Raw genomic sequence first — 15,557 nt, 5'->3', positions numbered from 1 at the left:
CCAGCTTTTATTATTCAAGCAACAATCAAAACAGCCTGCCCTATCCATCAAACGTAGGCATTGCTGCAATTAAACTGGGAAAATGGTTTTCCTTTTAAAGCTTGGTTGGACAGACACTGAGAAGACCTAAATAACATGTAATTTAAGAAAGGAGCAGAACAGTTTGTGTTGTTTGGTAAAAGTCAAACAGCAGAACACAAGGAATTTTTCACTGAACGTGAGGAAAGCATGGTTATGGACATAAATGGAGTCTTTGTATCATTTAACCTTCATATCACATTAAACATCTTCTAGGGCATCACAGGGAGTCACTAAATGTTTTCAGAAGTTCAGAAAGGACCTAGTCAGAAAGAAAAAATAAACTACATTTCAAGAACCTTAACTTTATATTTTTTGAATTATTACTCAATTATTTTTAGGTCAGTTTAGCAAATTCCTTCTACAGAAAACAAAAAAAGGTATCCAGAGAAGCTAATGCCTTTCTAACATGTAATTATGATGTCCTTGGGTGCTATCCAAACCAAGGCAAAAAAAAAAAAAATCAGCAACACAGCATCAAATTAAAACTGCTCTGGTTATACTGAAAAATTTGCATTTCATTTGCATCTTCAGGATGCAAATTAGTGAATAGGAAAATCTTGCGGCGTGTCCTTGAAAACAATTCAGGTCAAAAAAACCCACGGCAAACTTTATGTGATGACCAGGACGATCAGAAAACGATCCTGTTCCTCTGACAGGTGGGTCATCCCTTGAGTTTTGGCTGGATGAGGAAGGTGTCTCACAGCTGCAAACAGATCCCTGCAAAATGCTCCGTGAACCTCTTTTTCTGCACGTTCTTAAGTCCTCACTGTGCACCTTAAATAAATCCAGATCTGAAAGTGCTGGTTACTTGGCTACTGACAGCGAGTTTTCTGTCAGGTGCTTTTTTAAGACCTTTAGTGAAGCCACCTTGACATTTTTTTTAAGTCCTCCAGTATTAGCAGCTCTACAGCTACTGAGACAGAGAGCAGATGTAAACCCAAATGATCTTGAAAGGCAAAATATATAAAAATGCTATTACTGTCTATTGAGACTGTACGTATTTTTGGGTTTATATTTTTAAATATTTCACCGGAAAAAACGTTGCACTGCACACTCCATGTTATTAATATGCCACTGTGGATCAACATTTGAAGCTATTAGGAAACACACTGGTTGTTTCTAGTTACCCAGTGCATTGGACAGTTCCTGCACACGAACAGATTCTTCTCAGAGGGTAATAAATGCCAAGATTTCAAAGCAGCTTAATAACGTCTCTGGTATCAGAGAAACTCCCTCAATGCCACTAAGCTGGACTTTGTTAATTACAGCAGCTGATCTTTACAACTGGCACATTTAACTGCAGTAATGGTGGTAAATCCCATTTGTCAGCCTGGATTCCCTCTGCACCCATGCCTGGCTGTCCCTGCCGTGGGCTCAGGGCTGTCACCCACGTGTGTAACCAGCCACACTACCCAGCTCCAGAGAGCCAACCCACAGGAGGAAGATTTCCAGCAAAAAGGGTTTCAGGCTTGGTAGGAAGAGCTTGAAATGTGTCTCTCACCAGAAAGATTTGCAAGTGGAAATGCAATAACATGTTAATTAGAAAAGTCTTTACGCAGCAAAAGGCTCCCAATGAACAATTACTCCGTGTTTCACATTGGCCTCTTCTAACGCAATCTTTACATGGGGAAAAGAAAATATGGAAGAAAAAACAACAGCACAGAAAACATGATACAAAATGTTGTATTTGAGTATTTCCCAAGTAGTGATTAAACCCTTCTGCAGAAATCGGCCTCAGACCTTGATCACCAAGCAGAACAGAACTAGAAAAAAACCCTGACAGATGATGCAGTCATTCTCTCCTGGTAAAAAAACCTCCAAGGTCTGGTAAAAATTTTAAATGACAGATTATTAGAGAACCATGACCCAATACAAGAGATTAGTATTGTATCAAGTCAAAAATAAAAGTTAGGCACTTTTTAATACATCCTCAATACAGGTTTTCTTCCTCTAACCAGGGAAGCTCACATGTGACGTTTCAAACCCAAGATGCTGTTCCAGGACAACAGACTGGATCAGCTGGGCTGACTGAGGGCACAAAAGGGAAAAATCACTAATATAAATACATATTGAGGACATAAAGCAGCTTTGAGCCCTGGCATTAGCACAGAAAGCCTCACAGCACTCCCAGTGCCAGCTCTGCAGCCTGTGCCCACACTGCCAAATGTAGAAATGCAGTTTATGACCACCCATAAATGCCTGCCCTGAACCAAACAGGGGCTGGGGAGCACAGGCAGCTCTTAAGAGCCCCTGGACAAAGCACAGCACTTCTCATTGCTAAACCAACACCTGTGTTTAGAGCAGCAATGGAATCAGAGTTAAGGGGATCTCCACATGTCATTTTACAACAAGGATGAAAGAAACTCAGAGGTCAAAATAGATTTGTGCATATATTCCTCCACAGAATTTGGTACGTAAATAGCAAATACAAGATACACATTTCTTTCAAAACTGTGTACAAAATACATCATACATGACTATGTGAAATATTTACAGCTGTAACATTAGTTAAAGGCTTGACCTTGCTTTTCTGAAATGAACTGTTGAGTAGCTGATGAAGATGTTCAGGTTGTTTCCTGGACTCAGGCAACAAGTTCAGGCTGTAAGAACCACATGACTTTCATTTTTTCCTGATTATTTTTTCAAATGGACACCTGACACAGTTCTACACAAAGGGACAGTCCTTTTACATAACCCTGGATATCCAACCCAAAGAGCTCTGCACTTTCCTGCCCAAAGGGTTTGCTTTTGGCACTGTATGAAGTCAGTTAAGGATTTCCTCTCACTTCCCAGCCTCACCCAAAACTGCAGAAGCCAAACTAAGTATTTCAAACCAGAACCAGTGAAAAGTGTGAACCAAACCCTGGTCTCTGCAGACACTCCTGTGAGCAAAGCAGGTTAAACTGCAGCAGCCAAGGGCTGCCTCACCTTGGCACTACTCAGCACATTTATCAATGTTAACTCAAGCATTTTGGAGTGTGGTTGTGATCATTTTAGACTCACAGACAGACTGTTGAGCAGAGTAACTGTAGCTAACTGTTGGGGTGTCTGCAGTCTTAATTCTAGTCTACATTTCCCCAGCTGTTTCAACTCAGCTGAAAGCAAGCCTGCAAACCACCTGAAATGCATTAATAATTATGATACTGATAACAAATAAAACAATAGTAACAATAGTAATAATAATAAAGATGCTAGAAGAAAACTTCAGAACCCATCTAGTCTGCCCTCCCACTCTTGTATTCTTGAAAATCTCAAAGCTGATATGAGAGGGGCTTTTTTATTGGCATTAGGACAACGACCAGAGTAAGTCCTTGCCTATCAACAGGCAAAGTGTGCACGTGAGGGGATTAATTCACTAAAGTAGTTGGTTCCCTTTGAAGCTGACAGCAAGTCAGAAAACTTTTTAATGGTGCTTTTCATCCTTGCTGGTTTCTTTGCGTAAGGCACTGCAAAAAAACTGCCTGTTTTACAAATCCTACTTGTTAAGTGTCATTTGCCCCAGTTTTGCCAGCAAATCCTCTGGGAGTCTCAGCCTGTAACATTCTAAGCTCCACTCGAAGGGAATCATCAGCGAGCAGCAGCTTTAAAAATGAGATTCTTCTAAGTCAGCCAAAACCAGAAAACCAATCCTTCCCTCCCCAAAACACTTGAAACAGATTGCCAATTACAGCAATTAGGATGATTTTTCATATATTAAGCTTCCTGTCTCTTGATTATTAGTTAATTAGCTCTCCAGCACTGAAGAGGTTTCTGCTGTAAATAAAATGTCTAATTTTAAACCAAACAGAGAGGGATAAAAAAAAAACCCAGATACTTCCCATCCCCCTGCCCCTTTATGTCTTTCAAAAGGGGAAAAATTATGCTGGAGAACCGCTAATTCCAGGAGCAAGTTTTCCAGGCTGCAAATTAACAGTGCCTCCCTAACTCCCAGGAAGGATGTGAGGGTGAATGCTTGTAAAATGCACTGAACATGGAAAGGCCACTGTGAGGAAGTATCACAGCACTCCTATTATTACCCAGCTTATATCTCTGTCTTTTTGCAGAACTAGTAGAGCTTTTTTAACCCCATTTCAGAAAGATTTCAACTCAACCTTTTATGAAAGGAGAACTATAAATAGCCTCTTAGATTAAAACCCTTAACAGCTGAGAAGGCTGGGAAGGGAGGTGGATATTATCCACCTTTCAGGAGTACAAATTGGGGCTGGAAGGGCTTAATTACAAAGATATCCTTAAGAACACACTAAGGGCTGCTGTAAAAATTACCTCAATTACAGCAGCTCCACAGCTGGGAGAGAGGAAACCACCACTGCTCTCTCTCCTGTAGAGCCCTCCCTCCCTCCCAGGTGGTTTATCAGAACCTCTCCCAGCAGTTATGCCAAGGATTTGGCTTCCTTTGTTTTCACTTTGAAATCCCCAAGTGGAGATGCACTGCTTGCATAACCTAAGGTGACTAAATCCAAGGAATTATCTCGGAATTCTCTCAGGCAGGAAGCAATATTATAACCCCCACTTGGGGTCTGAACGTGGAATTCAGGATTTCACGTGAGCTGAAATGGGGAATTCATGGTTTTCCTTATGGTTTCATCTGATTTATGATGTCAATAATGCTTTTTGTATTTATAAATAAATGGGTAATTCACAATGAGCTTTCAGGGAAATAATGTCCTTTAACAGTCAAGGAATTCCTCATGGTTTCAGTATTCCTGTGCTAACATTTTGGCAATGGTGCTCAACTGGATGTTTGAGGTTCCTTCATATATCGTACCTGAAATCAGAAGAAAATAAATTAGCAGACTAAAACACCACAGTGAATATATGAAGAGAGACCAAAATATCATTCTAACAGTCCAGCTAGAACATTTTCAATTATGAAGTGAAGTTTTACTGAGCAAGGGCTAACACAGAATTATAATTTTATATATATAATATTATGAAATATAAATGTCCATGTTTTATTATCTGCAACAAGTAAAGCACTCTTCTGGCTGGCACAACATAACAACAAGACATTTTCATGGGAAGCAATTTCTAAACAGCCAACAAAAATTAAGCAGTTCCAAATGCTATCACAATAAAAGCCAAAGGGTAATATTGTTAAAAATGTCAGTATTGGGTCCAAAGACTATCCCAGTAAATGAGGAATCCTGAAAACAGAACTAGACGTACATTCAGATCTGAGAGCCAAAGTGGGTATTTTTAATTTTTTTAAACTGGAATTTTCTTAACAGAATGGGACACAATGTTTGTGTCTGTTTTATTGGCATGTAATTAAACATTTTAACTTTACGTACACAGGTATTTACACCTAAAGTTTTACACTCTTGTATCTGAGCCTTTGAATCCATGTTCATGCAGGAAAAAATACTTAGGGAAAAAAAAAAGCCAGTCATTCACCCTCTTGAATATCACTAATGCTACAGGAGATACTTGTAAGAAACTCTCACTCACCTATCTTGCAGTCACGATAATACTTTTCTATTGGGTAATTTTTTGTGAATCCAACACCTCCCATCCATTCAATACATTTACTGGTTGTCAGTGTTGCAACCTATGAAAATAGTTTCACAGTTACAGGATTCAATTTCATGACAGTGGTAGTAAATCTTATGCTTTGTAGCTATTTAAAGGAAAAACAAACCAGCCAATAAAGCAGTAACTACAACAGGTGGGAAGAGGAAGGGTTGATATTTTTGCATTCCTCTACAGCAAGTCATTTTAGAATAAAAAAAGACATTTTTCCAAATCAAAGCACATCAAGAATTCACTAAATGTTAGAGCAATAGTTCCTGTGCTGCACTGTGGAAAAGATTAACAGTGGTATGCAAGACAGCAATTGCAAAGAGGCAGAAGTCACCCAGTTTTGAAGCATTTTAAGACTCATAGTTGTGACCAACAGAGCTGAAATCTTCACAAATGAACTCTCACAGTGTCACTTCTCATGCCACAAAAGGAGAATTCTGAGAAAATTAAATCCCTCCAGATGAAGTGAAAATATTAGTTCATTTGCCTCTTTTAATGTCATTGCTTGGTTCTAAAAAATTTGCTTGGAGGCACGAGGGTGACTTACTTTACATTCTGTACACAGACTGAGAATCACAGAATTACAGAACAGTTTGGGTTGGAGGGGACCTTAAAGATTACCCAATTCCACACCCCTGCCACGGGCAGGGACACCTTCCACTAGCCCAGGTTGCTCCGAGCCCCGTCCAACTCCCAGGGATGGGGGCGGACAAGATGAAAGCACATCCACAGATTTCACAGCAAGAGGTGAATTACAGGTTAAACACTTGTAGCAGAAGGCACTTTCCTAAGCAGCAGTGGCACAGAGAAGAGAGAGGCTGGGTTACCTCAGCAGCGTAGTACTTGGCCATGCTGGCCTCCTTGACGACGGGCCGGCCGCTCTCGGCGAGCCGCGCCGCGTTGTAGGTGAGCAGCCGCGCCGCCTCCAGCTGCGTGGCCACCTGGGCGATCTGGTGCTGCATCCCCTGCAAGCAGCACAGCACAGCTCACACAGCACCCACAGCCCCGCTGGAATTCCCACCAGCAGCCACGCCTTCCACCGGGGAACGCGCCTACACCCTGAAATAAATCCGCGAACCCCAGGCGGAGCAGGAATTGCGTGTTCCTCTGCATCTGCTGACACCGAAAACCTCTGGGCCATCGATGTGCTTTTGGGAACTGCACTCCTATTTTCTCCCTCCCTTTCCTTGGATTCAGGAGGACTGGGGTACAATTCTTGCCTGAGTGGCTGGACAGGAGCAAGAACTACCTACTACTTAGCTATCTGCACCCATGAGTTATCAAGGAGAGTTTTAGCCAAACCTTAAATGTCCTCCTCGGGACCGCAGAGACACAGGGAGGCCAGAGCTGGGTTCTTATTCTGCAGCTGTTTATTGAGGACATTCACACTGTCACAAGTCTGGTTCCCTGCTGAGCTTAACCCAGGAAGACTTGCAAACTAGCACCTCTGGAATAAAGTGGAGCACCAGGAAAGGGACAACTTCTTGCCATGTCCCAGAGGCACGAGGCAAGGGTCAGGAGCAGCTTAAAGGTACAGAGGGCACGAGTGAGGAATGGATTCCAAGGGGAAGGAAAAAGGTGATGGAGCTCACATCTAAATGGCAGGTATTACAGAAGAATGGGTTTATTTAAGAAGACCCAAACATTATGATGATAGAAAATGAACATTTAGCAGTCTAAAACACAATGAGATCTTTCATCTTATTAGGACATTAACACGGTTCCCTCGGATTTGCAGAAATATATATGCAGGTCAAAATACCAAAATGATTTGGCAATTATAAATTCCATTTCCCATTCAAAAGACGCAGTTCCAATCATTTCCTAGGTATCTGTGAGTGCTTCCTAAAATTTGCATAAATTATGAGGAGTGCTAATGTTCCTTCTCTTCAGCTGAGATGTAGGTTTTCTTTTAATGAGAAAATTACTATAGTAATTACAATTATGTATCTTCCTTATTAAACTATACATCATTTTTGCAACAAAGAGTCTTTTTGGTGGTAAGATACAGATATTATAATGAAAACTAAATGCCTTCGTGTAACCCAGGAAATCTAACAGTTCAATCAGTTTCCCTCATCTTTTTATAATTTCTAGTGGCTCCAGAAAAAGGCCTTCCCCTGCACCTCATGAAAGGGTATAAAAACTGGAACATATTCAACAGATATTAAAATCTGTGATATTAAAATCAGAAGAGAAGGGAGTTCCACGTGTATTATTTTCAAAGCCTGTCAATAAGTTATCGAGCAAAAGGGGTCATGTCAATAACGCTTTTAAGTTTTAAACTATTTTTATGTTACCTCATACTGCTCATTTTACTGACTCCTGTGGTAACTACTTCTTTCTTGGAGAGCACTTCCCATATTTTCATTGACAAGTACCTGGAAATCGAAGACACTTTTCCCAAACTGGACTCTCTCTTTTGTGTATGGAACTGTGTGGTCGAAACACCCCTGTGCCAGTCCTAACATCTGTAAGAAATAACAAAGACTATGGTCAGGAAAAACTGGTTAATTGAATGCACCTAGTGGAGATGATAACAGCTCATCTTCTTCTGGTCAGGCAGCTTAATATTCAGGAGAAAAGTTCCAGTTTTCTTCCTACCTACAGAAATCTAAAACACAGTAAGGGTTCTACAAAGAATTCAAGAGCCAGAATTTTACAGTTATTAGACATACCGAGGTGAGTTATGATTTTAAAAAAAGGAGTTTGAGGAACAAGCCTATACTTCATGCTATTCCATTTCTTGCCATAGGCAAGTGTTTGTGAAAACCACTGATTTTTGAACAAAACTTATGGGTCGGCTGTGGTTGCATAAATATTAAGCGTTCCTGGGAAAATTTGCAATTACATGGGAAAATTACTGTAAACTAAAGATCTATAGATCTACATTACACTATTAAAGGAAAAATAATTTGAATGATTAGTCAAAGGCTATTTTCATAATCAAAATAATTTCTCATTTTCTAGAGGACATTAGACTGCCAGAATTAGCAATTTCCTTCACAATTTAGAAAATTAGTGGAGTGGAAGGAGAGTTAACATTTCTTCCAGTATTTTCCAACTCTGCAGAACAACTGCAGAAGAATTTAGACCAACTTTGTCTTTCCACAAGGACAAAAGCAGTCAGCTGTCACATCAAGCAGCCCAGTCAAACTACCTTTAATTATGTCCATGGGTATTTTTGGGCAGACCCACACATTAAGCTGATAAAGACATGATTGACCAGGTCATCGATTCCTTAAGCATTTAAGTTTTTAGGAAAATAACCCAAAAAACATTGCAGTCTGCTGCTCATCAGCCCCATTACCAGATTTGTTACCTCTTTATATTAACTCTTATAGAAGAATCAAGGACATCAACTGCACCACCTGTAACAACATGTGCAGCTGCCCTGCACTAAAACCACCTGAAACTGTTTTCAAAGCCAACAATTACAGTTTTTAAGATCTTCATTATCTTTTAAAACTATTACTGCTGCAAAACTAAGCTCAATACTACAGGGCTTTAGAGCTGCTGCTCTTGACAAGTACATTTCTCTGAACTTGAAGGTGCCAAGAAAGTAGTACCTAAGATGTAACAACTACCTGACCTTAGCTTTTAATTAAGGTGTAACTTGGAGTAATTAAGAGTAAAATCCAGACCATGTATTTTACTGCCAGAGCCTCTATATTATTTATATCTCTGGGAACAACTGGGCCCACAGCCCTTTTTAAATGCCAAATCAGACAAAGTTTAATCACAGGTAATCTTTCGAAATGATGGAAAAGTGAGTCCAATTATCAGCCACGTAGAAAGTCTAAATTTCATGAGGATGATTACTTCTGGTGTGTCTGCAAACTAGGGCAAAAGATAAAGGAGACTGGTAGTACAGACACAGTGCACAATGAAGCAGAAGCAAAGAAAATATTACTTGCTAAAGTAAGTTAAAATATAAAAACTTATCACAGATCATTTTGTTATATTGCTGAACCTGATTTCCACTGAGATCAGCAGCAATCTGAGATGAAAACTGACTTTACAGTGAAATACAACATTTTGAAATTACTTCAGGGTCAGTAAATACTTTTCCCTAAGATGCCACATGGTGCAATTTTCAAACACAACAATGAACTGGAACAGTTCTCCTATAGAAAACCATATTTATTTAAAAAATTAGTTGACTTTAAAAAATAAGTTCTGGGGAAAACATCAGTCAGTGTAAAGTCACATTTGCCAATCCCACACAATCACAGTTGGAAGCATTAATATTATACATTTCAGTGTGTTCTATTTTCCAAAGCCAGCTTTCTGTGCAAAATAAATTTTCATAATGGAAGATAACAATGTTGACATAATTCAGTAGCAATAAGTTAAGGACCAGAGACAAGCTAATTGCCATTTAATGTTTTTTAAATCCACTGCTTATGTCACCAAAGGAGAATTTTCCCTCTGACAGTTGTTCCCATTTTTACTGGAATTTAGCTACAGGAACAGTGACATCTAGTGGCAGCTGAGCTTTTAGTAAAGCATTTTCTAAATCGTTTCTTCTTAACAGCTTTAAATATTTCATAGATTTCAATCCAAACTGGCTGCATTCAGTAATAAAGCAAATGACCCACCTGTGCAGCAATCCCTATCCTGCCAGTATTGAGCATTCCAATGGCATACTTATAGCCTTGTCCAACCTGTCCCAGGATATTGGTCTCAGGAACCTAAAGAATAAAAACCACTCCATTATTCCAGTTCTGCTCTGCAACTGCTAGGAGGGTTCACAGACGAATCGGTGCACATGTTTTATTTAATGTTCCTCAGAAGCGAAGGCATAAAACATAAAGCAGACATTTTGATCCCCAGAATATCTGATTAGAACATTCCCTGATTCCTGTGGTTATAAACTGATGACTGGAAAAAACGGCATCAAAATTTTAGAAACTCAAGCCCCCCTCAAGAACTGGGAGGAAAAAGTTAAAATATACCAAATATTAAGGGATAAAACTCAGGGAATTTAGTTAATATACTTTCCCTTATCTGTGGTCAAGCTCCAATTAAACACAAATTATGCCTCAACAGCTGAACTTACAATACCTTCATGTTGTCAAAAGTCACTGGGCAGGTGGAAGATGCTCTGATTCCCAGCTTGTCCTCCTTCTTCCCCACGTGAAGTCCCTCCGTGTCGCGATCCACTATGAAGCAGGTAATTCCCCTGTACCCCTGGTGGGGGGGATTAAAAAATTAATCAAGAGCTGGTTTTTACATTAATATCACCAAATGGTGGTCCAAACATCTCATCCCAATACTGAAATGTTACACTTGCTTAATGCTGTATTACTGAAGCACTGGCACCGTTGTCTGGTGCTAATTGTGGTTTAAGATGATGTTCAACTGTTCAGTGCAGTGAAAGAAAACCACTCCCTCTTCTTATTTAAGTCAAACCAGGAAATTTTAATTTTAAGGCAAAGATCCTGGAAGGAATTTGAAAAATAAAAGTTTTGAACAATTTACTGTTGTGTTTGTAATTACCCTATTGGTATAGAAGATTTAAAAATCTGCAGCTGACTTTTCTCAGTTTACTTCCCACATCCAAACTGGGGACAAAACTTGACACAGGCATATTCAGCTGGGTAATTTTTTACTCAAACATACTTCACCATAGGATACTTTTTAGTTTTCCAGTGCATGCAGCTTAAGCTGTATTTTGCCTTTTAACAACAGCAACTTTGTCATTTAAGTCACAGAACATTCTGAGCTGGAAGGGACCCACAAGGATCATCGAGTCCAGTATCTTAAGTGAGTGACCCATGTGGGGATCAAACCAGCAACCTTGGTGTTATCAGTGCCATCCTCTAACCAACTGTGCCAATTTAGTTCCCCTCAGAAGGGTTGGAAAGGCTTAGACTGTGTGTCCTTCTGTTCCTCAGAACCTCACCAATGCAGGCTGTGCTCTTCCCCTCAGCAGTTATGATTCTGGCATTTTTATCTTCCCTGGCTGAAGGAAGTTATGAAATTGCTCAGCAAGTCCTCGATTTTTGTTGGGAAATATTTTTAAAGGTTTGCTGCCAGCTAGGAAAAGGTGCACAGATTATTAATATGAAACCCACAGTTTCACAGACATCAGCTGTCACTGAAATGCAGTTGTTCTTTAGCAACTCACTGAGGATGGATCTGTATTTGCCATCACAAAGAAAACTCCTGCATCTTCTGCTAAGCTAATCCACATCTTGGAGCCATTGATAACATAGTAGTCTCCTTTCTTCTCAGCTCGAGTCTTCAAAGAAAAGGCATCACTGCCAGACCCAGCCTCGGAAAGACAGAAACTGCCTAACTGTCAAGAGAAGGGGAAAAAAAAGAATTGCAATTTTAACAGATAGCAAATTCTGCAATGAAAATGCTTATAAACAAGGACAAGTCTCTTAAATTCAAACATTTTAACCTACTGCATGAAGGTAACTGAGTTTTGGATAGGGAGATTAAGAATAGAAACACTGTGTAATTACACATCTCTCAAAGTCAACTGCTTTACAGTTCTTCTCCACAGTGAATTAAATTTTAATGAAACTAATAAGTGCCTTTCCACTTTTACCTCTCAGCTACTGATGACAGGGTGTATCTATATCACCACAGATCTCAGCTCTAACCAGTGTTTCAAAAGTTCACACATATTTTCCAGAGCTGCAGTCACACATTAGTCACTGAAAAAAGACCCCCACTAACGTTACTAAACTATAATGTAATTTTAATAGTTAAGTGAAGTAAGACTTTGACTCACTGTGTCTTTAGACACCCTGGGCAGGTAAGTTCTCTTTTGTTCTTCTGTTCCATATGTGGTAAACAATTTATTTGTTAGTGTGTTCTGGAGTTCACATACAAGAGCCACAGCTGCATCAACTTTGGCCAATTCTTCTACTGCCAATATGATTGAAAAAAATGAAGCTCCAGTTCCTCCATATTCTTCCCCAAGCTCAATACTCATCAGCTGAAATGGAAAAGGTGCAAATACATCAATCTGTTAGTTCCTGTCAACAGCTTTTTAGTCCAGGCTGATACTTAAGAGATTAAAATAAAAACTACAGAATGTGAGAATTTGCAGATCCTTCCCCAAAACCTCTTTTCCTTCAACACCCTTAACAAACTGACAGCTCTTCACAGAATTGTTTAGGCTGGAAAACAACTTAAGGATCAGCTTTAGGTCTGACAGCAGGAAAGGATAAAACTGAATCCAGGAATGAACACCAGGATATCTGCAACAAAAGTCCTCATGGTTGCCCAGTAGGGCATGGAGGACTCCTGATACTCATTTCCAGCAACAGTTATCAATCATGGCATTTCCATCATTCTATGCAATTATGCTTATCCAAATTAAAAAAAAAACAAGGAACTAAAAAATATATAATAAAAGGGGGCAGGGAGAGGTGCAAAAAATATTATAACATAGAGAGTGATAATGCAGTAAAAAAGACAACAAATTAGAGTTGTCTTGCTGTTGATAAAACTAGAATTTCAATGACTCCTTGCCTCATTTGAATTATACCTTTCAATCTTTAAATCTAAAAATCTGAAAAGGGCACAGCTAGAGATTCACAAAGTGATGTTACTTTCTGGGCAAAGGGTCAGTAAAAAGCGTGCAGACCCCTTGTTCAAACAATCCCTGTACGATGGAGTCCTCCATTTTCGAGTTCTCGTCCATTTTTTGCACGAAAGGTGCCACTCGCTCCTGAGCAAATTTTGTCACTGCAGTGAAGGGAAGAAAGAAGATGTGTAAGTATTCCAACAGTCTCCTTTGGGATCAATATAACAGGAATATGGTACTTCTGACAGGTTATGCCATGTGTTCCCTGACCCTCCCCAAGAGAAACTCAGTGTAAAGCACAATCCCCCCAGAACGATCTCAACATTTAACTAAAAATAAACAACAAGAATAAGATTTTAAGCTAAAACTTCCCTTCCAGTTAAACATTTCTGAATTGTAATTGCACAGATCAAGGTTACCCATGTTCTTCAGCATTGCCTCCTCTTCAGTGAACGTGTGAAGTGGAGCACAGACAACTCCATCACTGGAGAGATTCGGCTTGAGTTCCGATTTGGAGGATCTAAAGGCACACTGGGAAAACCTCCAGGGAGCCAAGAATGCTGGAATATTTCTTGTCAGCTGTTGGCAACAAGCACAGAACACGCAAACAGTTAGATCTGGACACACATAGCAATGCAGAACTTCACCCAGTGCTTTTATTCAGTGAATGATCGGGAAACAGAACTTACATCCAAGCCAGACAGCTCTCTTGGAGACCTAAAAACTGTTTAGTGTTCCAAAACTTATTCTTGCTGAACAGCAGCAGCAGGACTGGCTGTGCCCTCAGCAGGTGCCTGTGCAGCTGCCAGAGCACAGGGCACTTTCACAGCGCACCCTCAGAGCAGCATTCCTCAAAAACCAGCACAAACTTCGGGGTCGGGAAGTAAAAATTCCTTTGATCCTTCTAACGATTCGCTCTCTTTCATGTTGGCTTTCAACACTTGTCATCTCCCCCGCTGAAGAAGGGAGGTAAAACAGACTGATGAACTCTTTTTGTCTTAAGAGACAAGAAGATAAGGAAACTCTGATTTTAGCACAGACAGTTGTGCAGAAGATAAAAAAACCAGTAAAAAGTGGTAATATAAAAACCAATACTGCTGTGAACATTCAGTGTTCACTCACATTCAACAGCCCTGGTACTGACCAGTGGGGCTGATTACACACACACAATCTATTTAACTGTGCTTCCTCAGCAGCTACAGCGCTACAAACCACACATAACTCCTGCTCCTTCCACTGCTTTATTCCCAAGCTCAAAGAGAAGAGCAGTTTTCTGTCGTGGTGGCACAAATACCATGAATCACTGAGGATATTTCTCCAGTACTGACCAAGAGCTGTCAGGGAAAGTGCACAGTGCCCTCCTAGTGGGAAACTTTTGGAAAGGCTGTCAGCACCCACACACAGAGCAGCAGCTCACAGGTATTGCAGAGTAATGACAGCCCAGTGCAGAAATTATGTTTTAGTTCAACAGTTATATTTAAAAAAAAAAACAACCCAGAAGGAATCAGGTCACTGCATTATTGTTTACCTTTTTATTGTTAGAAGTCATGCAGTCGTACAGCATCACTAACTTTCAGGTAGTGCCTGAAAGTGCACTGAAAGTACCTATTTGAAGTGCCTGCACGTTACTCAAATCCTTGGATATTGCTTCCCTGCCCTTTTCTTCCTCCTCTTTTTCTGTAGCTAATGATTTGTGCTGCTACAGGACTCACACTGCTTGCCCTGCTCCACACTCCACATTTGATCTGTGTGTTGCTGATAACACTGATTTTTCTGTTTATCTCCACCCTTCCCTCCACCTCAGCTCTTTAAAGCCCCGCTCTCTCGGTTTCCTCCTGTTTGTTTTACAGTCTAACCCAAGATTTTAATGCTGCAGGACCTTGGGGGGGGGGGAAGCATTAAGATACAAACAGAACAAGGCCAAAGCAATGTGTTTTTCTGCTGGCCTCGCTGGGTTCCACTCCTGCGCCCATCCTTGCGCTGGTATTTTAGGAGACCCCAAAGCGCCTCTGCTGCCGGGACGGTGCCGCCTCCTCGCAGGCCGTTTCACAAGAACTTTAATCAGCGCGAACTTCGGCAACGCCGCCCCTCCAGAATATACCCAGGAGGGACAAATCCACCAGGCAGAATCCACCGGGCAGAACCCACAAACCCCCCGCACCGCCGGCAGAGCCGCCCCCGCCCCCGCAGACCCGGACCGGCGCCCGGCAGGCTCGGAGCCGCCGTTATCCCGGCGGGAATCGGTGTATCCCCCGCTCTGCCCGTCCCGTCCCGCCCCGAGGCGTCACCTTCGCGCAGCCCCTCAGCCCAGCCGCCGCCATCTTGGCCCCGCCCGCCGTGACGTCAGAACCGCGGCCATTACGTCAGAGCCACCGCCCCCTCTCCCTAGTGACGTCAAGCCACCGGG

The 15,557-nt window shown here is 41.0% G+C and overlaps 1 protein-coding gene across 2 annotated transcripts; it reads right to left on the bottom strand.

Annotated features, from left to right (window-relative positions):
* Nucleotides 1-1,748: 1,748 nt before the first annotated feature.
* Nucleotides 1,749-15,524, bottom strand: ACADSB (acyl-CoA dehydrogenase short/branched chain). 2 transcript variants are annotated; one of them, XM_050305367.1, is made up of 11 exons: nt 15,439-15,524; nt 13,570-13,729; nt 13,211-13,311; nt 12,350-12,556; nt 11,735-11,905; nt 10,669-10,794; nt 10,203-10,295; nt 7,983-8,072; nt 6,429-6,566; nt 5,530-5,629; nt 1,749-4,846 (listed from the first exon to the last, which is right to left on the bottom strand). In XM_050305367.1, exons 1-11 carry the CDS (start codon nt 15,469-15,471, stop codon nt 4,776-4,778), a joined length of 1,290 nt encoding a protein of 429 aa, XP_050161324.1. In that variant the 5' UTR covers nt 15,472-15,524; the 3' UTR covers nt 1,749-4,775. The 2 variants fall into 2 exon arrangements, with proteins under 2 accessions (XP_050161324.1, XP_050161325.1); XM_050305368.1 differs by lacking the exons at nt 13,570-13,729; nt 15,439-15,524 and having other exon boundaries at nt 13,112-13,256.
* Between the last annotated feature and the right edge of the window lie 33 nt (nt 15,525-15,557).

Source organism: Myiozetetes cayanensis, unplaced genomic scaffold (assembly GCF_022539395.1).
Source record: "Myiozetetes cayanensis isolate MyiCay16 unplaced genomic scaffold, myiCay2020 scf10, whole genome shotgun sequence".
NCBI classification, from domain to species: Eukaryota; Metazoa; Chordata; class Aves; order Passeriformes; family Tyrannidae; genus Myiozetetes; species Myiozetetes cayanensis.
This window is presented reverse-complemented; position numbering and strand designations above follow the sequence as displayed.